The following is a 24,749-nucleotide window of genomic DNA, read 5'->3' as shown; positions in this document are numbered from 1 at the left end:
CTCAAGCAATCCTCCTGCCTTAGCCTCACTAGAAGGTGGAACTATAGGCGTGCATCACCACACTGTGCTAAACTTTTACTTTCTACAGAGATGGGGTCTTGCTGTGTTGCCCAGCCTGGTCTCCAGCTCTCAGCTCGGGTGATCCTCCTACCTCAGCCTCCCAAAGTTCTGGGATCACATGTGTGAGCCACTGCGCCTGGCCTCTGAACTCCATTATTTTTTCTTTTTTTGAGACAGAGTTTTGCTCTTGTCACCCAGGCTGGGTGCAGTGGCGTGATCTCAGCTCACTGCAACCTCCACCTCCTGGGTTCAAGCGATTCTCCTGCCTCAGCCTCCTGAGTAGCTGGGGTTTCAGGTGCCCACCACCACGCCTGGCTAATTTTTTGTATTTTTAGTAGAGATGTGGTTTCGCCCTGTTGGCCAGGCTGGTCTTGAACTCCTGACCTCAGGTGATCTGTCCAGTGCTGGGATTCCAGGCATGAGCCACCAAGCCTGGCCTCTGACCCTTTTGACTTTCTTTGCTCCATCACCATCCGCAGAGCTCTCTTTGCTTATTCAACATTCCTCTACGCCACCAAGGCCACTGTCCGCTGACAGAAACATTCACCCAGTGCTGCCCTCGATCTAGAGGCTGGGGAAGCCTCGGCCTGGTCCCTCGAGGATCTTATGCCTCCAGCCAGGAGGGGCTGCCATGGGCTCTGGCTTCCTAGAGGGGTCACTCACCGAGGGGTAGCTGTAGCCGTCCTGGCTGCGGCAAATGTGGACCTCGTCCTCCGTGGTCTTTTGGTAGACGGGGTTGTCAAAGTTGATGCTGTTGATGCTCTTAAGCCGCCAGTTCCTCCAGAGGAGGAAGGCCCCGACGCAGAGGAAAACAAGGAGCACTGCAGGGAGAGGCGCTCGGTCACATGGCAGCCCCCGAGACCGGAGACCCAGCTCTGTGGCCGGAGTGAAAACACGGGGAATGTGCCGTGCCCTGGACTCCCGGTCTTTTATGTTTGCTTAGAGATAGCGTCTTGCTCTGTGTCCCCGGCTGGAGTGCAGCGGCACCAGCATAGCTCACCGCAGCCTCAGTCTCCTGGCCTCAAGCAATCCTCCCAACTCAGCCTCCGGAATAGCTGGGACGGTAGGTATGCACCTACCGTAGGTAGGAAGGCTTTTTCACTTGATAATGTTTTTGTTCTGAACTGAAAGTAGTACTTACTTAGTGTAAAAAAGAAATCTATCTCGGCCGGGCATGGTGGCTCACGCCTGTAATCCAAGCACTTTGGAGGCCAAGGCAGGTGGATCACCTGAGGTCGGGAGTTCAAGACCAGCCTGACCAACAAGGTAAAACTCCGTCTTAAAAAAAAAAAAAAGGAAAGAAATCTCTCTCATGCATGTAATCGCAGCACTTTGGGAGGCCGAGATGGGTGGATCACTTGAGCACAGACACTGAGGCTGTGGTGTGGTATGATCGTGCCACTGCACTCCAGCCTGGGCAACAGAGGGAAGACCCTGTCTCTAAAAAATTTATTTTTTTTCTTAAAATTTAAGAAAAAAAGGGAAAAGAGACGTGAAGGTAACTGGGTTAGGATGAGCATAGGTGAGGCCAGGAGAGTGGGCCTGTCTACACAGCCTCCTGCAAGAGAACCCATTCCCCAAAACACACTCAAGTCTCAGTGAGGCCATTTCCGCAGCATGGCACCTACTCCACATCCTCCATCTGACCCCTTAGCTGTCTGATCTTGTCACTGTCAGCCACAAGTGGGGAGAGGCCGTGGGGTGATAAAGGACACTCAGTGGGGCTATTCCCTGCCGGGAGAAAAAGTGAACAGGCCCTACCGCACTGCAGGTGGCTGTGACCTGGGGGACACTGGGGGACTGGCCTGCACTTACCGATGGGGAGGATGATGGACAGAGCCCCCACACTCCTGGGCTTCTCCTCAGTTCCTCGGCCAGCAACGTCACCCAAGGCTGCAGGAGAGAAGTAAGAGTGAGGCCCAGGTGTAAAGGGAAGGTCACCAAGACATGCAGCAGGCAGAAGGCGGTGGTCACAGGCAGGACAGCACCTGGTACATCTTCCTGGGCACTTGGAGAATTTCCCAAGTCTGCGAGAGGTCACATGGGCTTATTTGTGAGTTATCGAGGTTGTAGAACTCAATTCGGGTTTAAGAAGGTTCTTTTTTTTTTTTTTGAGATGGAGTCTTGCTCCGTTGCCAGGCTGGAGTACAGTGGCACGATCTCAGCTCACTACAACCTCTGCCTCCCAGGTTCAAGTGATTCTCTTGCTTCAGCCTCCTGAGTAGATGGGACTACAGGCATGTGCCAACACGCCCGGTTAATTTTTATATTTTTAGTAGAGATGGGGTTTCACCTTGTTGGCCAGGATGGTCTCGATCTCTTGACTTCGTGATCCGCCTGCCTCAGCTCCCCAGAGTGCTGGGATCACAGGCGTGAGCCACTGCACCCAGCCAAGAAGGTTCTTTTTGAATGAGCTGAGTGTTGTGGCACATGCCTGTAGTCCCAGCTAATGGAGAGGCTGAGGCAGGAGAATCGTTTGAACCCGGGAGTGGAGGTTGCAGTGAGCCAAGATAAAAAAAAAAAAAAAAAAGTTGGGTCCACAGCAACCTTGGTTTGTATCCAAGTCACGGCACCAAAAAAAAAAATTCTCTTTTTTCAGGGCTAGAAACGGGGGTCTGGCTGTGTATCTTGCCCAGGCTTGTCTTGAATCCTTGGTCTAAAGTGATCCTCCTGCCTCAGCCTTCCAAAGTGCGGGGACTACAGGCATGAGCCACTGAGCTCAGCCCAAGAAGGTTCTTGAGCCTCACATTAACGAGGCTTTAGTGGAGAGTCACAGAGGAATTCATGCGAGGTGGCTGACAAGGTTGTGTGTGGAATTTTTGTCAACCTATTTCTGCATTCATTAATATGAGCGTATTTTGGGCCGGCTGTGGTGACTCACACCCATAATCACACTTTGGGAGGCAGAGGTGGGAGGATCACCTGAGGTCAGGAGTTCAGGAACAGCCTGGCCAATATGGTAAAAGCCTGTCTCTACTAAAATACAAAAATGAGCCAGGTGCTATTGCACATACCTGTAGTCCCAGCTACTCGGGAGGCTGCGGCAGAAGAATCACTTGAACCCAGGAGGCGGAGATTGAGGCGAGCTGAGACTGCGCCACTACACTCCAGCCTGTGCGACAGAGCGAGGCGCTGTCTCAAAACAAACACAAAAAGAGGCTGGGCACGGTGGCTCATGCCTGTAATCCCAGCACTTTGGGAGGCTGAGGTGGGCGGGTTGCCTGAGGTCAGGAGTTCACGAACAGCCTGGCCAACATGGTGAAACTCTGTCTCAACTAAAAATACCAGAATTAGCCGGGCTTGGTAGCGCACGCCTGAAATCCCAGCTACTTGAGAGACTAAAGCAGGAGAATCACTTGAACCTGGGAGGCAGAGAGGTTACAGTGAACTGAGATCACGCCACTGCACTGCAGCCTGGGCAACAGAACAAGACTCCATTTTAAAAAAAAAGTATATTTTGAAGGGCACAGGGGAGTCCCTTTCTGACCCCACAATGCCCAGCACACTCGGTGCTGAGGTTGAAGGGCATGAAAGCTGACTGTCCTGCGTCGACTGTCCCAGGCATTATGGGATGGGAGTAACCTTGATACAGAAACATGGGAGTGGACCTGGGCCATTCAACATAAAGGCCCGGGACAAGCCAACATTTCAAGTCCACTAGAGCTGGGCACGGTGGCTCACGCCTGTAATCTAAGTACACTGGGAAGCCAAGGTGGGAGGATCACTTGAGGCCAGGAATTTGAGACCGGTCTGGGCAACACAGCCAGACCCCCACCTCGATTCTACATGAAATGAAAGAATGAATGAATGACTTCTTTGCCAAGTTTGAGGAGTTCTGGATGGGCCTGGCTGTGAAGTGATAATTCTGGCAGTCCCACCTCCCCCAAGCAAGGTTTCCCAGTCTCCCCCGGGCAGTTTCCATTTTATCCTGCTTGTAACTGAACAAAGGTTTCAGCTACTCTGGGGGAGGGGAAAAGAGTGGTCTGGAGTCTGCTGATGTGCCATTTTTCTGTTTGCTAGAAAAGTCTACCAGCACCATTTCCCAGCAGCGCAAAGGAGGTTGGGCGCCCTCTGGTGGACAAACGAATGAGGGTCTCATCACATCCAGGGAGGGCAGTGAGGCCAGGTATTACAGGGTGAACGCTGCCAGTCGCTCACCCCAGACCCCAGTCTAAATGGGGAGCCAAAAAGCTTAGGAATCCAGGAATCCAATAATACTCCTTTTTTTTTTTTTGAGACAGAGGTTTGCTCCTGTCACCCAGGCTGGAGTACAATGGTGTGATCTCGGCTCACTACAACCTCTGCCTCCCGGGTTCAAGTGATTCTCCTGCCTCAGCCCCCCGAGTAGCTGGAATTACAGGCATGCACCACCATGCCTGGCTAATTTTTGTATTTTTTGTAGAGACGGGGTTTCACCACATTGGCCAGGCTGGTCTCGAACTCCTGACCTCGTGATCCACCTGCCTAAGCCTCCCAAAGCACTGAGATTACAGGCATGAGCCACTGCACCAGCAGAATAGTTGGGGTTTAAAAGTAAACAATATTATTTTATTATTTATTTATATTTATTTGTAGTAGAGATGTGTCTTCCTGTGTCACCCAGGCTGGACTTCAACTCCTGGATTCAAGTGATTCTCCCACCCTGGCTGCCCAAAGTGCTAGGATTACAGCTGTGAGCCACCAAAAAATAAATTGTTGGCCAGGCACAGTGGCTCACGCCTTTAATCCCAGCACTTTGGGAGGCTGAGGTGGGCAGATCACTTGAGGTCAGGGGTTTGAGACCAGCCTGGCCAACAAGGTAAAACCCCATCTCTATACCAAAAACACAAAAATTAGCCGGGTATGGTGGTGTGTGCCTATAATCCCAGCTACTCTACTCGGGAGGCTGAGGCAGGAGAATCACTTGAATCTGGGAAGCGGAGGTTGCAGTGAGTCGAGATCACGCCACTGCACTCCAGCCTAGGCGATAGAGCAAGACTCTGTCTCAAAACAAACAAACAAAAAAAGTAAAATTGTGTTAAAACGTTACTGGGTTCCTGAGCGTTTTGGAGCCTGAGAAAGGCTATGTGCTGAGGAATGCCTCCCTCTCCTTGCCTTTGTCCTGGCGGTTTTGGGCAGATGCCTGAAACTGAGGCAGTGAATGGGCCTTGATAAAATTTCGGGGCCCGAACTGTGTGTGGCTGACTGGGAACCAGGAGCCCGAAGGACCAGGGCCCCTCATATGATTTGGCCCATTTAATTCTTGCAAAGAGGGCAAGAGGTGTTATTAGGCCCACTTTACAGATGGAAAAGCTAATGCTTCAGAGACACACAGCCCAAGTGAGAGAGCGTCAGCCAGAGAGTGAGGACGCCGCCCAGACTCCATCACATCACCAAAATGTTTGTGGCCACTCAAGGGACCCACCTCCCAGTGAACTGGGGCCCAGGGAGGCCCCAGCCTTTACCTTGGTGAGACATTGTCACTATCTCTGCTGTGGTGAGCTCAGGGGTGGACCCAGGTAGCCGGGAGGTGTCAGCAACAGGCTGGGTGGTTGTGTGCTGGGTCCGTGCAGCTGTGGAGCTGCCCATTCGCCTGACGGTGGAGGTCTCTTGGGTGGCCACAGTGGGCTCAGCCTCTGAAGGAATAAAGAAGCATCTCCTGAGTGCCACGGGCCTGCGAGCCCCGCTCATAACTGTGCACCTAATGACAAGCAGGCCGAAATGACCTTGGAAGGCCAAGGCAGGAGGATCGGTTGAGTCCAGGAGTTGAAGACCAGTCTGATCAACATAGCAAAACCCCATTTCTACTAAAAAAAAAAAAAAAAAAAAAAGCCAGGTGTGGTGGTGCATGCCTGTAATCCCAGCACTCTGGGAGGCAGAGGCAGGTGGATCACCTGAGGTCGGGAGTTCAAGACCAGCCTGACCAACATGGTGAAGCCCCGTCTTTAAAAAAAAAATTTGAAAAACTAAAAGAAAAAAAGGTCCAAAATGAGTCCAGTTGTGGTGGCTCACGCCTGTAATCCCAACACTTTGGGAGGCCGAGGCGGGCGGATCACCTGAGGTCAGGAGTTCAAGACCAGCCTGGCCATCAGGGTGAAAGCCCGTCTCTACTAAAAAATACAAAAATTAGCTGGGTGTGGTGGTGTGCACCTGTAGTCCCAGCTACTAGGGAGGCTGAGGCAGGAGAATTGCTTGAACCCAGCAGGCAGAGATTGCAGTGAGCCGAGATTGAGCCACTGTACTCCAGCCTGGCGCCTGGTGACAGAGCAAAACTCTGTCTTTAAAAAAAAAAAATACAAAAATTAGTCAGGTGGTGCATGCCTATAGTCCAAGCTACTCGGGAGGCTGAGGCAGGAGAATTGTGTGAACCTGGAAGTGGAGGTTACAGTGAGTCGAGATCTTCCCATTGCACTCCAGCCTGGGCAACTGAGCAAACCTCTGTCTCAAAACAAAAACCAAACAAAGTGGGTACAATCAGCTCTCAAGAAATAACTCTAAAAGGCCAGGTGCGGTGGCTTATGCCTGTAATCCCACCACACTGGGAGGCAGAGATGGGTGGATCACCTGAGGTCAGGAGTTCAAAACCAGCCTGGCCACCATGGAGAAACCCTGCCTGTACTAAAAATACAAAAATTGCCGGGTGCAGTGGCTCATGCCTATAATCCCAGCACTTTGGGAGGCTGAGGCGGGTGGATCACAAGGTCAAGAGATCGAGACCATCCTGGTCAACGAGGTGAAACCCCGTCTCTACTAAAAATTAAAAAATTAGCTGGGCATGGTGGTGCACGCCTGTAGTCCCAGCTACTCGGGAGGCAGGAGAATTGCTTGAACCCAGAAGGCGGAGGTTGCGGTGAGCCGAGATCGTGCCATTGCACTCCAGTCTGGTAACAACAGCGAAACTCCGTCTCAAAATAAATAAATAAATAATAAAAATACAAAAATGAGCCATGCATGGTGGCAGGCGCCTATAATCCCAGCTACTTGGGAGGGTGAGGCATGAGAACTGCTTGAACCCTGGGGCAGAGGTAACAGCTGAGATGGCGCTGCTGCACTCCAGCCTGGGTGATGGAGCAAATCTAAAACAATAAAAAGAAGAGTCAACAAAGGGACCATTTCCTCCCCCAGGGCCCCTGTCAGAAATCAGATCACCTCTCTGGGGGCCGGGAAAGAAGACACCAGCCACCAAGGGGATCTGGGTAAATGTCCAGCCTGGCGCTAATGTGCCCACCCAAGAGAAGTAAGGTTATCCCGACTCACGAGTTCTTACAACAACCTTGAGTTGCCCATTTGACAGATGGGCAGAGAGAGGCTGACGGTGGGGTGGGGAGTGGAGGACACAGGAAGCAGAAACAAGGCGTGTGTCGCACCTGTGAGGCAGCTCCTCATGTCCCTGGCCAGCAGCATGCCGTCGGGGCAAGCACAGGTAAACTTGGGTGAGCGGGGGTTGATCTGGGGGGCGGGGAGACACAGGTACTGGCATCCGCCGTTGCTCAGGGTGGTCCTCTCACACCAGTTCACTCCTGCGGCAGAAGAAATAGAGTCAGGGCAAGAACGAGATGAGCTGGACCAGAACATTCCAGAGTTTCCACAGGAAGTTTCAACGTGTGTGGGGGCTGAGGCTGACCCACCCTTACCGCTTGGCTGGGTGCGGTTGTGGAAAAGGACCATATCCTCTGGGGACAGCAGGTTTTCTGCCAATAAATGGACATCGGAGCCTGTGAGGCGGTTGGCGCTGAAAATGGCTTCATTGATAATATCTGTCCAAAATACTTTGTCCTAAACGGGCAGCAAGGAAGATGACAAATCCTGTAAAACACTGGGATGAGACACAGACCATCCTCTCTCCACAACTAGATTTTATTGATTTATTTATTTTTGAGGCAGAGCTTCACTGTTGTTGCCCAGGCTAGAGTGCAGTGGCCTGATCTCAGCTCACTGCAGCCTCAGCCTCCTGGGTTCAAACAATTCTCCTGCCTCAGCCTCCTGAGAAGCTGGGATTACAGGTATCCACCACCACACACGGCTAATTTTTATATTTTTAGTAGAGACAGCGTTTCGCCATGTTGGCCAGGCTGGTCTCGAACTCCTGACCTCAGATTATCCACCCACCTTGGTCTCCCAAAGTGCTGAGATTACAGGTGTCACCCACCGTGCCCGGCCCACAGCTAGTTTTTAATGGTGGTAAAATACACACAACATAAAATGTGCCATCTCAGCTGTTTGTTAAGTGCACAGTTCAGTGGCCTTAAGTACATTTGCACTATTGTGCAAGTATCACCATCCCCACCAACCATTTCCAGAACTCTTTTTTTTTGAGACAGAGCCTCGCTCTTGTCCCCCAGGCTGTAGTGCAATGGCATGGTATCGGTTCACTGCAACCCACACGCCCCTGGGTTCAAGTGATTCTTCCTCAGCCCCTGAGTAGCTGGGATTACAGGTGGGTACCATCGCGCCTGGCTAATTTTGTATTTTTAGTAGAGACTGAGGTGGGAAGATAGACAGAGGCCACGAGTTCAAGACCAGACTGGGCAACATACGAGACACAATCTCTACCAAAAAAATACAAAAATTAGCCAGGTGTGTTGGCGCACATGGGGATTCGCCATGTTGGCCAGGCTGGTCTCAAACTCCGGACCTCAGGTGATCTCCCACCTCAGCCTCCCAAAGTGCTGAGATTACAGGCGTGAGCCACCGCGCCCGGCCTAGAACTGTTTTTTTTCAGACAGAGTCCTGCTCTGTCGCCACAGGCTGGAGTGTGGTGGCATGATCTTGGCGCCCTGCAGCCTCCACCTCCTGGGATCAAGCAGTTCTCCTGCCTCGGTCTCTCGGGTACCTGGGATTACAGGCGTCCACCCCACACTAGCTACTTTTTGTATTTTTTGTAGAGACAGGGTTTCGTCATGTTGGCCAGGCTGGTCTCAAACTAGTCCTAGATTCAAGTGATCCTCCTGCCTCAGCCTCCTAAAGTGCTGGGATTATAGGCGTGAGCTGCCGTTGCCCACCTTAAGCCTCTTTACTTTACAAATCACCTGGCCTCAGCCGCTCCTTTATTGCAAATGGACACGCACACTTGGGGGTTCCGCTTTTGGTTGCTGGCAGTCACGCTGCCATGAACATGGGGCTACCAAATAGCGCCATTTCCTGAGAACAGGGTTTCCACACCGCGGCTCTAGCTGCTACTTCTGTGTTCCGGGCATTCAGGAGCGTCGCCAGCGTCTACCCACTAGATGCCAACAGTCTTCCCCATCGCCTTGTGACAACCAAAAAGTCTCTAGAAATTGCCAAATGTAGGCCGGGCGCGGTGGCTCATACCTGTTCTCCCAGCACTTTGGGAGGCCGAGGTGGGCAGATCACGAGGTCAGGAGATCGAGACCAGCCTGGCCAACATGGTGGGACCCCGTCTCTACTAAAAATACAAAAAGTTAGCCAGGCATGGTGGTGGGCGCCTGTAATCCCAGCTACTGTGGAGGCTGAGGCAGGAGAACTGCTTCAACCCGGGAGGCGGAGGTTGCGGTGAGCCAAGATCGTGCCATTGCACTCCATCCTGGGAAACAAGAGCGAAACTCCATCTCAAAAATAAAAAGTTGGGCAGGGTGGTGTATACCTCTAGTCCCAGCTGCTCTGGAGGCTGGGGTGGGAGGATCACTTGAGCCCAGGAGGTTGAGGCTGCAGCAAGATATAATTGCACCACTGCACTCCAGCCTGGGCGGCAGAATGAGATCCTGTCTTTTTCAAAAAAAAAAGGAAAGAAAACAGAAATTACTCAGGTCTAAGACTGCCTCCCAGTCACGGCCAGTTTTCCACGTTCATCTTGGCTCGAGTGACCTACAGTCTGTGTCTAGCCACCCCCTAAGCACTTGCATCTCACACGGAAGCAGCTCTCAGTCAACAACAGTAAGCCCGGATTTCACTCAAGCTCCCAAGCCGCACCTCGAAGATGGCCAAGGAGAAGGGGTGTGCCAGCCTGTCCTCGTCCTCCAGGATGGTCTTCCGGTTGCCCCCATTGACATCGATGCTTGAGATGGAGTGAAGTTTGGAGTCAGCCCAGTACAGGCGGCCCCTGGGAAGGTCTAGAACACACAAGCGGGTGAGGAGAGGTCACATGCTGGTGTCAGTCCCAGAGGGGCCTGCAGGCAGGAAGAGCACCCCAGGGACCCGGCAGAGAAGCACCTGGAGAGGCAGCTCCGACCACCTGTGAGCCTGAACCCCTCCCCTGTGATGCCCAATCCAATGGGCAGGTAGGGAGCTGGAGGAGAGAAAAGCTTCAGGGAGGCTGGGTGGAGTGGCTCTCGGCTATAATCCTAGCAGTTTGGAAGGCTGAGGCAGGAGGATCACCCAGGAGTTTGAGATCAGCCCAGTCAACACAACGAGACTTTGTCTCTTCCCAAAAATAAAATAAAATTAGTCTGGCGTGGTGGCACGTCTATAGTCTCTGCTTCTCAGGAGGCTGAAGCAGGAGGATCACATGAGCCTGGAAGAGTGGAGGCTGCAGTGAGCTATGATTGCACCACAGCCCTCCAGCTTGGGTGACAGAGCAAGACGTCATCTCAAAAAAAAAGAAAAAACCCAGTGGCTCAAGCCTGTAATCCCAGCACTTTGGGAGGCTGAGGCGGGTGGATCACGAGGTCAAGAGATCGAGACCATCCTGGTCAACATGGTGAAACCCCATCTCTACTAAAAATACAAAAAATTAGCTGGGCATGGTGGCGCGTGCCTGTAATCCCAGCTACTCGGGAGGCTGAGGCAGGAGAATTGCCTGAACCCAGGAGGCGGAGGTTGTGTTGAGCCGAGATCACGCCATTGCACTCCAGCCTGGGTAACAAGAGCGAACTCCGTCTCAAAAAAAAAAAAAAGAAAAAACCTGCTGGGCACTGTGGCTCACGCCTGTAATCCCAGCACTTTGAGAGGCTGAGATGGGTGGATCACAAGGTCAAGAGATCAAGACCATCCTGGCGATGATGGTGAAACCCTGTCTCTACTAAAATATAAAAATTAGCTGACTGTGGTGACATGTGCCTGTAGTCCCAGCTACTCAGGAGGCTGAGGCAGGAGAATCTCTTGAACATGGGAGGCAGAGATTGCAGTGAGCCAAGATTGCGCCACTGCACTCCAGCCTGGTGACAGAGTGAGACTGTCGCAAAAAAAAAAAAAAAAAAAAAAGAGATAGAAAAAACAGGCTGGCCATGGTGGCTCACACCTGTAATCCCAGCACTTTGGGAGGTGGGCGGATCACCTGAGGTCAGTTTGAGACCAGCCTGACCAACATGGAGAAACCCCGTCTCTACTAAAAATACAAAATCAGCTGGGCGTGGTGGCGCATGCCTGTAATCCCAGCTACTTGGGAGGCTGAGGCAGGAGATTCACTTGAACCCAGGAGGCTGAGGTTGCAGTGAGCCAAGATCTCGCCATTGTGCTCCAGCCTGGGCAAGAAGAGCGAAACTTTGTCTCAAAAAAGAAAAAAGAAAAGAAAGGAAAATCTTCAGGGAGCAGCTGGCGAACACCCTCTGTCCTCCAGCCTGTGCCCAACCCTGGCTGGGATGCCCGTCCCTCGAACATACCTAGGGTGATGCCATTGGGCCACTGGATGTTGTCAGTCACCAGCGAATAGACGTCCACACCGTTCAGGCCCCCTTTCTTGATCTTGGCGGAGATGCCCCAGTCAGTCCAGTACATGAAGCTGGTGGGAAGACAGAGAATAGCTGTGAGGCTGGAGGGCGGGGGAGGATTCCAGCCAACATGTGAGTTCTGGCAGAATCAGCCTGTCCCAGACTCGGGGAAAAAGCCCTGCTAGGAACTCCAAACTCCAAATGTGTGTTTGTTTTTTTTTTGGAGACAGAGTCTCACTGTCGCTCAGCCTGGAGTGCAGCGGCATGATCTTGGATCACTGCAACCTCGACCTTCCTCTGGAGTAGCTGGGATTACAGGCACCCCCCCCAACACACCGGGCTAATTTTTTTTTTTTTTGAGACAGTCTCACTCAGTTGCCAGGCCGGAATGCAGTAGCACAATCTCGGCTCACTGCAACCTCCACCCCCAAGGGTTCAAGCGATTCTCCTGCCTCAGTCTCCCGAGTAGCTGGGATTACAGGCGTGCACCACACGCCCAGCTAATTTCTGTATTTTTTGTAGAGCTCTTGACTGTAGCTTCAAGGACAGTGTGTGTCCCGGTTGTCAGCACCACACTGAAACTGTGAAATGCCACCCCTCTGCTTAGGTGGCATATGTCGCCTGACAGGTACAGAGTACGCCGGGCAGACGGGGGGTGGGGGGCGATGTTTCCTGCCAGGGGACTTGGGTCAAAGTTTCTGGACCCAGGAGCTGCTGAAAGATGCCATCCTGGGGCCCAGCCACAGTGGTTGCCTGAGGTCAGGAGTTTAAGACCAGCCTGGCCAACATGGTGAAACCCCATCTCTACTAAAAATACAAAAAATAGCCAGGCGTGGTGACGCGTGCCTGTGATTCCAGCTACTTGGGAGGCTGAGGCAAGAGAATCACTTGAACCCAGGAGGGGGAGGTTTTTTTTTTTTGAGCTGGAGTCTCGCTCTGTCACCGGGCTGGACAGCAGTGGAGCAATCTCAGCTCTCAGCAACCTTCACCTCCCGGGTTCAAGGGATTCTCCTTGCCTCAATCTCCTGAGTAACCAGGACTACAGGCATGCACCACAATGCCTGGCTATTTTTGTATTTTTATTAGAGACAGGGTTTCGCCATGTTGTCCAGGATGGTCTTGACCTTGTGATCCTCCCGCCTTGGCCTCCCAAAGTGTTGGGATTACAGGCGTGAGCCACCATGCCCCGCCCCCGGTTCTTTTTTTTTTCTTGAGACGGAGTCTCGTTCTGTCACCTAGGCTGGAGTGCAGTGGGGTGATCTTGGCTCACTGCAACCTCCCCCTCCTGGGTTCAAGTGATTCTCTTGCCTCAGCCTCCCAAGTAGCTGGGATCACAGGCACGCGTCACCACGCCTGGCTATTTTTTGTATTTTTAGTAGAGATGGGGTTTCACCATGTTGGCCAGGCTGGTCTTAAACTCCTGACCTCAGGCAACCCACCCAGCTTGGCCTCCCAAAGTGCTGGTTACCAGCGTGAGACACTGTGCCCAGCCAACTAGCCAGTTCTTGAAGCCCCTTCCTGCTCCCTGCGTTCCCTCTGCACCCCTCGGCGTGGTGGATACGTACCCATGAACGGGATCCACCACGATGGCCCTTGGCTTGGAGCCGGTCTCCCTGAAGAGCGTTTTCCTCTTCACACCCCTGGTATCCGCGACGGAGACGGTGCCCAGGACAGAGTCGGTCCAGTAGATGTTGCTGTGGATCCAGTCCACGGCCAGCCCGTCGGGGGCCTGGAGGTCCTTGCTGATGACGGTGTTGTAGGAGGAAAAGCCGTGGGCTCCATCAAGCTGGGTGCTGAGGCAGGAGGAGAGGAGGGACATCAGGGCCAGGAGCCCTCATCTCACCCTAGGGCCGGGGCTGCAGGAAGGGGCAACGCTCACCTGTAGATCACTCTCTGGGACAGGTCGGACCAGTAGATTCGGTTGCTGGCCACCTCCATGTCCAGAGCGACCACGTTCCGCAGGTTGGGGATGAGGCTGGTGTACTCGCTCCGGTCCAGTGTCATCTTCCTGACCTCATGCCGGTTGGTGAAGATGAGGTAGGCAATGGAGCCTGGGGGCCCAGGGAGCAAGGTCAGGGGGGTAGAGGGGACCCGTCGATGGAACGGAGAGTGCCTCCCCATTACCTCGTGTTACCCCACAGGGTGCAGCTGAGCCAGGAGGCACCCAGAAAAACAGGGTGGAAAAGATCTCCCTATGGGAACAGGCACAGTGGCGCCCGCCTGTGATCCCAGCATTTTGGGAGGCCAAGGCAGGAGGATCACTTGAGGCTAGGAGTTCAAGACCAGCCTGGGCAACACAATGGACCCTACTGCCACAAGTAAATTTAAAAAAAAAAGAAGCTGGGGTGTGATGGCTCATGCCTGTCATCTCAATACTTTCGGAGGCTGAGGTGGGCGAATCACTTTAGGTCAGCAGTTCGAGACCAGCCTGACCAACATGGTGAAACCCTGTCTCTACTAAATGTACAAAAACTAGCCGGGAATGGCGGTGGGCACCTGTGATCTCAACTACTTGGAAGGCTGAGGCAGGAGAATTGCTTGAACCTGGGAGGTGGAGGCTACAATAAGCCATGATGGCACCACTGCACTCCAGCCTGGGCAACAGAGTAAGACTCTCTCAAACAAACAAACAAAAAACTAGCCAGGCATGGTGGCACATGCCAGTAGTCCCAGCTACTCCAGAGGCTGCACTGTGCTATGGGCTAGAAGACAGAGCAAGATTCTGTCTCTAAAATATAACAGATGGCTGCAGTGTTTGTAATCCCAGCACTTTGGGATGCCAAGGCAGGAGGATCGCTTGAGTCCAAGAGTTCAAGACTAGCCTGGCCAACATGGTAAAACCCTGTCTTACCTCTACTAAAACTACGAAAATTACTGGGCGTGGTGGCATCTGAGGTTCCCGCTACTCTGGAGGCTGAGGTGGGAGGATCAAACAATCCTCCTGGCCTCAAGTGATCCTCCTGCCTCAGCCTCCGGAGTACCTGGACCACAGGTATGTGGCACCACGCCCTGCATATTTTGTTTATTTAACCCCTTGAAGTCACTCCCCAGATTGTCACAGAAAGGAAAGCCGGTTCCTGTTCCACCAGCAGGACTGGGGGTTCCATTAACTGGATTTTTTTTTATTTGAGATGGAGTCTCGCTCTGTTGCCCAGGCTAGAGTTCAGTGGCGTGATCTTGGCTCACTGCAACCTCTACCTCCTGGGTTCAAGCGATTCTCCTGCCTTAGCCCCCTAAGTAGCTGGGATTACAGGCGTGTGCCCAGCTAATTTTTGTATTGTTAGTAGAGGCGGGGTCAGGCTTGTCTCAAACTCCTGACCTTGTGATCCGCCTGCCTCGGCCTCTCAAAGTGCTGGGATTACAGATGTGAGTCACCTCATCTGGCTGCCTTTAACTGGATACTTATTTATTTAAAGATGGGGTTTCACCATGATGGCCAGGCTCATCTTGAACTCCCGATCTCAGGTGATCCACCCACCTCACCCTCCCAAAGTGCTAGGATTGCAGGCGTGAGCCACCTTGCCTGGCCTTAACTGGGTATTTCTAAAACCTAGGACGCATGCAGGCATCCCCCTGACTTGGAAGCCCAAGTCCTCACAGGGCAGCAAACTCCCTGCCAGAGCCCTTGGGAGCAGACAGCGTCCTGGTCAGGGGATGTGAATCGTGCAAAGTTCAGGTGATGAAACTCCCACCATATCTGCCTGCAAGGGGTGAGGCTGACCCCACCCGCCGCCACCTGTCCGTGCTTACCCACAGCCTTGCAGGCCTTGGTGTGGGGGTCTAGCTGGAAGCCTTCCTCACACTGGCACTTGTAGCTGCCCTCCAGGTTCACACAGAGCTGGCTGCAGGTGTCAGGGTCCTGACACTCGTCAATATCTGGGAGATAGAGAAAGAGGCTTGGTTGGGGGGAGGGCTCTTCTCCAATGGCTGGACACGGATCAGTGGGACCCAGGCCAAAACCCACACCTTCAAAGGGAGCCAAGGGAGAGCCCAGCCCCTCTGAGTGCCAGGGACTCAGCCGGGACCCGACCTCACCATTCCCATGGGAGTCCGGCCAAGAGTGTGAAGCTGTGTCAGCTGAAATGTCTTAACCAGTAATCCCCAGAGGCAAGGACCTCTGGGCAGCCAGTGCTCGTTTCCCATGCCCGGTGCAATCTCATGAAACCCTCATAACTGCTTTCATGCCCACTTAACAGATGGGGAAACTGAGGCACAAGGCGTCTGGTGGCCATGTTGCGAAGTGCCAAGGCAGCCCAGGGCTCGGTCCCACCCGGGAATCACCTTCGCATCTTCGCTGGGCCACCAGCTGGAAGCCGTCGGGGCAGAGGCACTCGTGGCCAATCTTAAGGTCGTTGCAGATGTGGGAGCAGCCGCCGTTGTTATCCAAGCATTCGTTGGTCCCTGTGCAGCGGCAGGGGACACAGAGTGGTCACTCTCGGGCCTCCACCCATCCCTTCCCAGCCAACCTGTGTTATTTCAGCAATGGTATCCCGCTCGAAGTTACTTAGAGGCTGGGTAGCAGCAGAACTCATTAGAGGAGTTCAATAACCACGTGACCTGCCAGTCCGCCCAGGAACCCTAAGGACATTTTGGGGTTTTTTTTGGTTTGTTTGTTTTTCCCAAGACCGAGTCTCGCTCTGTCGCCCAGGCTGGAGTGTAGTGGTGTGATCCTGGCTCACTGCAACCTTCACTTCCTGGATTCAAGTGATTCTCCTGCTTTACCCTCCCAAATAGCTGGGACTACAGGCATGAGCTTTTTGTGCTTTTAGCAGAGATGGGGTTTCACCATGTTGGTCAGGCTGATCACAAACTCCTGACCTCAAATGATCCGCCCACCTTGGCCTTCCAAAGTGCTAGGATTATAGGCATGAGCCAACGTGCCCAGCCACGTAAGTTTTTGTGTGTTTTTTTTAAGAGACAGGATTTTGCCATGTTGCCCAGGCTGGTCTCATTCCTGAGGTCAAGCAATCTGCCCACCTTGGCCTCCCAAAGCACTAGGATTACAGGCATGAGCCACCACGCCTGGCTCAGTGAAATAAGCCAAAAAAGGGAAATACCGTCTGATTCCACCAAAAGGAGGTCCCTAGAGTCGCCACATTCAGAGGGACAGAAAGTGCCAGGGGTTAGGGAGGGGAATGGGGAGTGAGTGTTTCATGGGAGTTTGGGAAGATAAAAGAGTTCTGGGGCTGGGCATGGTGGTTCATGCTTGTATTCCCAGCACTTTAGGAGGCCAAGGTGGGAGGATCACTTGAGGTCAGGAGTTCGAAACCTGACCAGCCTGGCCAACATGATGAAACCTGGTCGGTCTCTAGTAAAAATATAAAAATTAGGTGGGCGAGAGAGTGGGTGCCTGTAATGCCAGCTACTCAGGAGGCTGAGGCAGGAGAACTGCTTGAACCTGGAAGGCAGAGGTTGCAGTAAGCCGTGATCGTGCCACTGCACTCCAGCCTGGGTGACAGAGCGGGACTCTTCTCCAAAAAAAAACAAAACAAAAAACAAATTCTGGGCCAAGCATGGTGGCTCAAGCTCGCCCAGACAATTTCTCTTTTTATTTTTCTTCTCAAGTATTTAAACATGTAAAAGCCATTTTTAGGCCTGACGGGATGGTTGATGCCTGTAATCCCAGCACTTTGGGAGACCAAAGCAGGTGGATCACCTGAGGTCGGGAGTTCAAGACCAGCCAGCCTCACCAACATGGAGAAATCCTGTCCCTACTAAAAAGTACAAAATTAGCTGGGCATGGCAGCACATGCCTGTGCTCAGGAGGCTGAGGCAGGAGAATTGCTTGAATCTGGGAGACGGAGGTTGCGGTGAGCTGAGATTGCGCCATTGCACTCCAGCCTGGGCAACAAGAGTGAAACTCCATCTCAAAAAAAAATGTTCTCGAAATGGATGGTGGGAACGGTGGTACGTGCATAACAGTGTGAATGTGCTTAAGGCCACCGAACTATGCACCTACAAATAGCTGAGATGGCACATTTTATGATATAAATAATAATAATAGGACAGGTATGGACTCTCACTTTGTTGCCCAGGCTAGAGTGCAGTAGTGCGACCTCAGCTCACTACAACCTCCACCTCCCGGGTTCAAGCATTTCTCCTGCCTCAGCCTCCTGAGCAGCAGGGATTACAGGTGCATGCCACATCTGGCTAATTTTTCTATTTTTAGTAGAGACAAGGTTTCATCATGTTGACTAGGTTGGTCTCGAACTCCTGACATCTAGTGATCCACCCACCTCAGCCTCCGAAAGTGCTGGGATTACAGGCATCAACCATCCCGTCAGGCCTAAAAATGGCTTTTACATGTTTAAATACTTGAGAAGAAACATAAAAAGAGAAATTGTCTGGGCGAGGTGGCTCATGCCTGTAATCCCAGCTACTCAGGAAGCGGAGGCAGGAGAATCACTTGAACCTGGGAGGTGGAGGTTGCAGTGAGCTGAGATTGCGCCACTGCACTCCAGCCTGGGAGACAGAGTGAGACTCGGTTTCCAAAAAACCCTCAAGATAGAAGCAGGTATCCAAGGAAAAGAATTTAGACATTTTAGAATTTGCTTTTTTTTTTTCTGGCTTTGCCCTTTTCGGCTGGGCGCGGTGGCTCACGCCTGTAATCCCAGCACTTTGGGAGGCGGAGGCAGGTGGATCACGATGTCAGAACATCAAGACCATCCTGGCTAACATGGTGAAACCCTGTCTCTACTAAAAATCCAAAAATTAACCAGGTATGGTGGCAGGTGCTTATAATTCAAGCTACTCAGGAGGCTGAGGCAGGAGACTCACCTGAACCTGGAGGCAGAGGCTGCAGTGAGCCGAGATCGCGCCATTGCACTCTAGCCCAGGCAACAACAAAAAAAGAGCCCTTTGCACAGGGTGGGCAGAGTGGAGATCCCAGCATCCCAAACACGCATGTCTCAGTCCCATTCCTGGCTCCCACAGCTCTGCAAGCCGCCTGCACCTGGGGCTCCCCAAGGCTCACCGCACTCCTTGAGGGGTTCATCCGACCAGTCCCGGCAGTCTCGAGCTGAGTTGCAGACTTTGTTCAGGGCGATGCATTCGCCACTGTGACACTTGAACTTGTTGGGCCCCTCGCACAGTGTCACTATGAGAGCCAGAGAGAGGAAGGAGGAAGGTTGGGTGTGTCTGAGCTGCAGTCCGCTTAGCACTCATTCATATAATAGTTCATTCACACAGGTATGCATGCAAATGGATTCATTAAGAAAACATGGCGGACAGGTGCGGTGGCTCAAGCCTGTAATCCCAGCACTTTGGGAGGCTGAGGCAGGTGGATCACGACGTCAAGAGATCGAGACCATCCTGGTCAACATGGTGAAACCCCGTCTCTACTAAAAATCAAAAAATTAGCTGGGCATGGTGGCGCGTGCCTGTGGTCCCAGCTTCTCGGGAGGCTGAGGCAGGAGAATTGCCTGAACCCAGGAGGCGGAGGTTGTGGTGAGCCAAGATCGCGCCATTGCACTGCAGCCTGGGTAACAAGAGCGAAACTCCGTCTCAAAAAAAAAAGAAGGCCCGGGTAAGCAGATCACTTAAAGTCAGGAGTTCGAGACCAGCCTGATCAACATGGTGAAACCCCCACCACCCCATCTCTAGGGTAGAATGGGCTGGTATATTTTGTACTTTTGTAAAAATACAAAAATTAGCTGGGCGTGGTAGTAGGCACCTGTAATCCTAGCTACTCAGGAAGCTGAGGCAGGAGAATTGCTTGAACCCAGGGGGTGGAGTTTGCAGTGAGCTGAGATTATGCCACTGCACTCCACCCTGGGTGACAGAGTAAGACTCCATCTCCAAAAAAAAAAAAAAAAAATTAATTCTATACTGATGAACCTCTGGTTACTCTAGATTTTGCCAGTAGACGCTACTGTGCAAGCTGAAATGCCACTTGTCTCTCCTGGTACAGTTATGTCCTGCCTACGTTCCCAAAGGTGGCGCTGTTGCTTTGGGAATTTGGGAAAATGCTTTATGTTGCATTGCGTACAAAGACACAAACTCTGCACACAGCAATCTTATGAATCTCACAGTCCTGAAGACTGTGCTATCATTATGCACATTTTTTTAGGTAAGTAGAAGTGACCTGTAATCCCAGCAGTTTGGGAGGCCAGGGCCGGCAGATCTCATGAGGTCAGGAGTTCGAGACCAGCCTGGCCAACATGATGAAACCCATGTCAACTAAAAATACAAAAATTATCTGGGCGTGGAGGGGGGCGCTCCTGTAATCCCAGCTACTTGGGAGGCTGAGACAGGAAAATTGCTTGAACCCAGGAGGCGGAGGCTGCCGTAGGCTGAGATCACGCCACTGCACTCCAGCCTGGGCAACAGAGCAATCTCCAACACACACACAAAAAAAGTGAGGCTCTGGGGAGTCGAATCACTTGTCCAGGGATACATAGCTGGTGCAGAGCTGACCTGGGACGTGCCCTCTAACTTCACAAATCATTTGCAAACAGGAAGGCATGGAGAATGGGGGGCAGGAAACCAGATGGACGGTGCTCACCATTAACACAGCCAACTTCATCGCTCATGTCCTTGCAGTCATTCTCCTGGTCACACTGGCGGCTGCCGTGGATGCAGTTTCCATCAGAGCACTGGAATTCATCAGGGCGGCAGGTGGCCACAGCTGGAAAACAGGACAGAGTATTGATTATTCCAAGAAGAGACACCAGAGAAAAAGGACCAGGGCCTTTAGCTGGGCAGTGCTCATGCCTCTAATCCCAGCACTTTGGGAGGCCAAGGCAGGAGGATCAATTGAGGTCGCGAGTTGGAGACCAGCCTGGCCAATATGGTGAAACCCCATCTCTACTAAAAATAGAAAAATTAGCTGGGCACGGTGGCAGGAGCCTGTAGTCCCAGCTACATGGGGGGCTGAGGCAGGAGAATTGCTTGAACCTGGAAGGTGGAGGTTGCAGTGAGCCGAGATTGTGCCATTGCACTCCAGCCTGGGTGACAGAGCACGACTCCATCTCAAAAAAAGACTCACTAGGCATTAAAGACGAAGTCTGCTTTGGGGGCTGCCCCCTCTTCATTGTTATCAGAAAGACTGAAAAAGACACAAAACGGACCAGGCATGGTGGCACAGGCCTACAGCCTCAGCGGCTTTGGAGGCTAAGGAGGGAGGATCACTTGATCCCAGGAGGCCAAGGCTGCAGTGAGCCGTGATTGCTGCCGCACACCAGCCCGGGCAACAGAGCAAGACACTGTCTCAAAAAGAAAAAGAAAGAGGCCAGGTGTGGTGGCTCACTCCTGTAATCCCAGCATTTTGGGAGGCCAAGGCGGGCAGATCACCTGAGGTCAGGAGTTCAAGACCAACCTGGCTAACATGGTTAAACCCGCCTCTACTAAAAAGACAAAAATTAGTCGGACGTGGTGGCAGGCGCCTGTAATCCCAGCTGCTTGGGAGGCTGAGGCAGGAGAATTGCTTGAACCCAGGAGGTGGGGAGGTTGCAATGAGCGAAGATCGCACCACTGTACTCCAGCCTGGGCAAAAGAGCAAGACTACACCTAAAAAAACAAATAAACAAACAAAAGAAACAAACATGAAATGGGAATGGTTTCTCGCCATGTGGTTCAAAATCCACTTCAGCACCTAAGTCACTGCCTGTCCCACACCTGCAGAAGCCTGGGGACAGGTGATGGAGCGTCCCACCCCCTGCCCGGCCCCTCCCTGCCCCCAGCTGTGCCCATACTGCAGTTATCCTCGTCAGACTTGTCCTTGCAGTCGGGGTCGCCATCACAGTGCCAGCCAGAGTGGATGCACTCGCCACTTCGACACTGGAACTCGAAGGCCGAGCAGGGGCCATTGTTCTGTTGGGACACGTCAAGACCCCCACAGCGCTCCGGCCATTCATCCGAGCCATCTTCGCAATCGGGGTCGTTGTCACAGGCCCACAGCTGAGGGATGCAAGTGGAGCTGTTGCAACGGAAGCTGGCGGGGCCGCAGGTGACCATCGGGCAGGAGTCCTCGTCTGAGCCGTCCAAGCAATCTGGTTCTGAGTCACAGAGGAACTGCTTGGAGATGCATTTTCCATCGTGGCAGCGAAACTCATCCTGGGAGCACGTCTTGGGGACTGCAGGGAAGGAGGGGCCAAGACCACTGTCACCGTGAAGCCCTCCTGACACCAGCCCATTCTACAGCCGAGGATGCTGCCACAGAGAGGCCAGGGCCCTGGAGAGGTGGGCTGGAGAGGAAGCAGTCAGAGGCCCTGCACTCTGATGAAGCACTGCCCTCTCTGTGCCTCAGTTTCCCCTTCTGTACACATCTCCCAGCACTGCTACCAGGACTGGTGCATTAATAGGCATTAACTGTTCAACTGAGATCTCGTGATGGCAGCGCCCTTTATTTACAGGATTGCCGCCATTATTTGGGGTTGACTTTCCCTTCTCTGAAACGCTTGGAAGCAGAAGCATTTTGGATTTTTTTTATTTTGGAATATTTACAGATTTGGAATATTTTTCTGGATTGTGGAATGTCTGGCTATCTGGACCAGTGGTGTGGGGGGTAACAAGAATTTATCAAGACAGTTGTAGGTAGGTACAGCCGGGCTCAGTGGCTCACGCCTGGAATCCCAGCACTTTGGGAGGCTGAGGCGGGCAGATCACTTGAGGTCAGGAGTTCAAGACTAGCCTGGCCAACATGGTGAAACCCCATCTCTATTAAAAATACAAAAATGGCTGGGCATGGTGGCTCATGCCTATAATCCAGGCACTTTGGAGACCAAGGCAGGAGGATCACCTGAGGTTGGGAGTTCAAGACCAGACTGACCAACATGGTAGAACCCCATCTTTAAAGAAAAAAGAGTAACAGGCCGGGCGCGGTGGCTCACGCCTATAATCCCAGCATTTTGGGAGGCCGAGGCGGGTGGATCACAAGGTCAAGAGATCGAGACCATCCTGGCCAACATGGTGAAACCCCGTCTCTACTAAAGGTACAAAAATTAGCTGGGCATGGTGGTGCGTGCCTGTAGTCCCAGCTACTTGGGAGGCTGAGGCAGGAGAATTGCTTGAACCCAGGAGGCGGAGGTTGCGGTGAGCCAAGATCGCGCCATTGCACTCCAGCCTGGGTAACAAGAGCGAAACTCGGTCTCAAAAAATAATAATAATAAAAAATTTAAAAAGGCCGGGCGTGGTGGTGCACCCCTGTAATCCCAGCAAATCGGGAGGTTGAGGCAGGAGAATCGCTCAAACCCAGGAGGTGGAGGTTGAGTCAGCCAACATTCTACCACTGCACTCCAGCCTGGGCAACAGAGACTACATCTCAAAAAATATGAAGAAAAAAAGGGCAGTTGTAGGTCAAGAAAGACAGATTTATTCCAGAAAGTAAGAAAATATGTTGCAAGGAAGCAACGGGCAGGTCAGCAAGAGAGGAGCTGCCTGCCAGGGGACAGAGGCCTGCTGGGACTTTTGTGGAATGACGCTGATGCATGAGCTGAATTGTGCAGTTCTGACAATTCTCGGCTGTAGTGCGCTAACTTGCAATTTTCTATCAGCTGAGGTGTCTGGTGATAGCTGGGCACAGGAAGATGGGGAGTTATTTACACAGGAGGGCTGTCTGTTCTGGACCATGAAGAAAGGCAGACAGAGTTTTGCTCTTATCCCCCAGGCTGAAGTACAGTGGCACGATCTCAGCTCACTGAAACCTCCACCTCCCGGGTTCAAGTGACTCTCCTGTCTCGGCCTCCCAAGTAGCTGGGACTACAGGCACGCGCCACCACGCCCAGCTAGTTTTTATATTTGTAGTAGAGATGAGGTTTTACCATGTTGGCCAGGTTGGTCTGAACTCCTGACCTCAGGTGATCCACCGGCTCGGACTCCCAAAGTGCTGGGACTGCAGGCGTGAGCCACTGCGCCCGGCCCTACCTGCGTTCTTTCCTTGCTTTCCCTTGGTTTGGCCAGCCTCACCTCCTTTTCCTAATTACGACTCCACACTTAATAGTGATTGAATACCTGAAATCCTAAAATGCAAAATCCAAAATGCTCCGATAAGCATTTCCTTCTAAATGTCAGTGTTCAGGAAGTTTCCGATTTTGGAGCACTATGGATTTCGGGTTTTTGGATTTAGGATGTGCCAACCGTATAAAGACAGCCAAGAAGACGCCAGGCTTCAGAGCCCGTTTCTGTTCATGATTCTTGACCTTGCTCCTCGGCAGAACTTTCTAGCTTTTACCCCTTTGTGGTTACATGGGTCACTGAGGCGTGGCTAGCAAGTGTCACTATATGTTCAGCCTCATGGGGCGACCGGCCAGTGGGGATCACAGTGGCTTGCCAGTATGTGTACCAGGTGGCCAGCCCTGGGCAGGGACAGCTTCCCTGACTGTGCTTGACAACCCGAAGAGGTGGCCCCATCCCCGCTCTGTAATGCCTCCTGGTCAAGGGAAGTTTTGAGGGGCAGAAGACGCTTGGTATGAGCCCCCAAAAGATGGAGCCCAGGGAGGGGAAGCTGGCCTACAGCTTGAGCAGGACCACGTAGAGACAAAGTCAAACCACTCCCTAGGACCCAGATGGGCTTGACAGCAAAGGCAGGGCCGCACTTACCGCAGCCTTGCTCGTCCGAGCCGTTCTCACAGTCCACCTGGCCATCGCACCTCCAGAGCTGAGGAATGCAGCGGTTGACACGGCCCCCACAGCTGAAGTCCTCGGATCTGCAGCTGACAGACACTATAGGAGACACAGGATTGAGCTGTCACTCAAAGAAACGACCCACTGAGGCCAGGGGCGGTGGCTCGTGCCAGTCACCCTAGCACTGTGGGAGGTCGAGGTGGGCGGATCACCTGAGGTCAGCCTGGCCAACATGGCAAAACCCCATCTCTACTAAAAATACAAAACTTAGCTGGGTGTGGTGGCAGGTGTCTGTAGTCCCAGCTGCTCGAGAGGCTGAGGCAGGAGAATTACTGGAACCCAGGAGGTGGCGGTGCGGGGAGCCAAGATTGCACCACTGCACTCCAGCCTAAGTGACAGAGTGAGTCTCCATCTCAAAAAGAAAAAAAAAAAAAAAAAAAGACCCCTGGTCTCGCCAATCCTGTCTTGGCAAAGGAAAACCCCAGAACTTTCAAGACAACATCAATCCCACTTTTTTTTTTTTTTTTTTTTTTAGTAGAGATG

General features: G+C 52.5%; 1 protein-coding gene across 1 annotated transcript in view; it reads right to left on the bottom strand.

The window, feature by feature from the left end:
* The window catches only part of LDLR (low density lipoprotein receptor), a 41,766-nt gene that overhangs the window by 3,850 nt on the left and 13,167 nt on the right, over positions 1 to 24,749 (bottom strand). The window contains exons 3-17 of the mRNA XM_002761745.6: positions 24,183 to 24,305; positions 21,338 to 21,718; positions 20,149 to 20,271; positions 18,619 to 18,741; positions 15,927 to 16,046; positions 15,396 to 15,521; positions 13,525 to 13,696; positions 13,211 to 13,438; positions 11,598 to 11,716; positions 9,970 to 10,109; positions 7,674 to 7,815; positions 7,407 to 7,559; positions 5,505 to 5,675; positions 1,876 to 1,953; positions 724 to 881 (exon numbers count right to left, since the gene is read on the bottom strand). Of these exons, the coding sequence (XP_002761791.3) occupies positions 724 to 881; positions 1,876 to 1,953; positions 5,505 to 5,675; positions 7,407 to 7,559; positions 7,674 to 7,815; positions 9,970 to 10,109; positions 11,598 to 11,716; positions 13,211 to 13,438; positions 13,525 to 13,696; positions 15,396 to 15,521; positions 15,927 to 16,046; positions 18,619 to 18,741; positions 20,149 to 20,271; positions 21,338 to 21,718; positions 24,183 to 24,305 (2,357 nt within the window). The remainder of the gene's footprint in view (positions 1 to 723; positions 882 to 1,875; positions 1,954 to 5,504; positions 5,676 to 7,406; positions 7,560 to 7,673; positions 7,816 to 9,969; positions 10,110 to 11,597; positions 11,717 to 13,210; positions 13,439 to 13,524; positions 13,697 to 15,395; positions 15,522 to 15,926; positions 16,047 to 18,618; positions 18,742 to 20,148; positions 20,272 to 21,337; positions 21,719 to 24,182; positions 24,306 to 24,749) is intronic.

The sequence above is a fragment of the Callithrix jacchus genome, chromosome 22, assembly GCF_049354715.1.
Source record: "Callithrix jacchus isolate 240 chromosome 22, calJac240_pri, whole genome shotgun sequence".
NCBI classification, from domain to species: domain Eukaryota; kingdom Metazoa; phylum Chordata; class Mammalia; order Primates; family Cebidae; genus Callithrix; species Callithrix jacchus.
The sequence above is the reverse complement of the archived record's forward strand: the minus strand, read 5'-3'. Positions and strand labels throughout refer to the sequence as shown.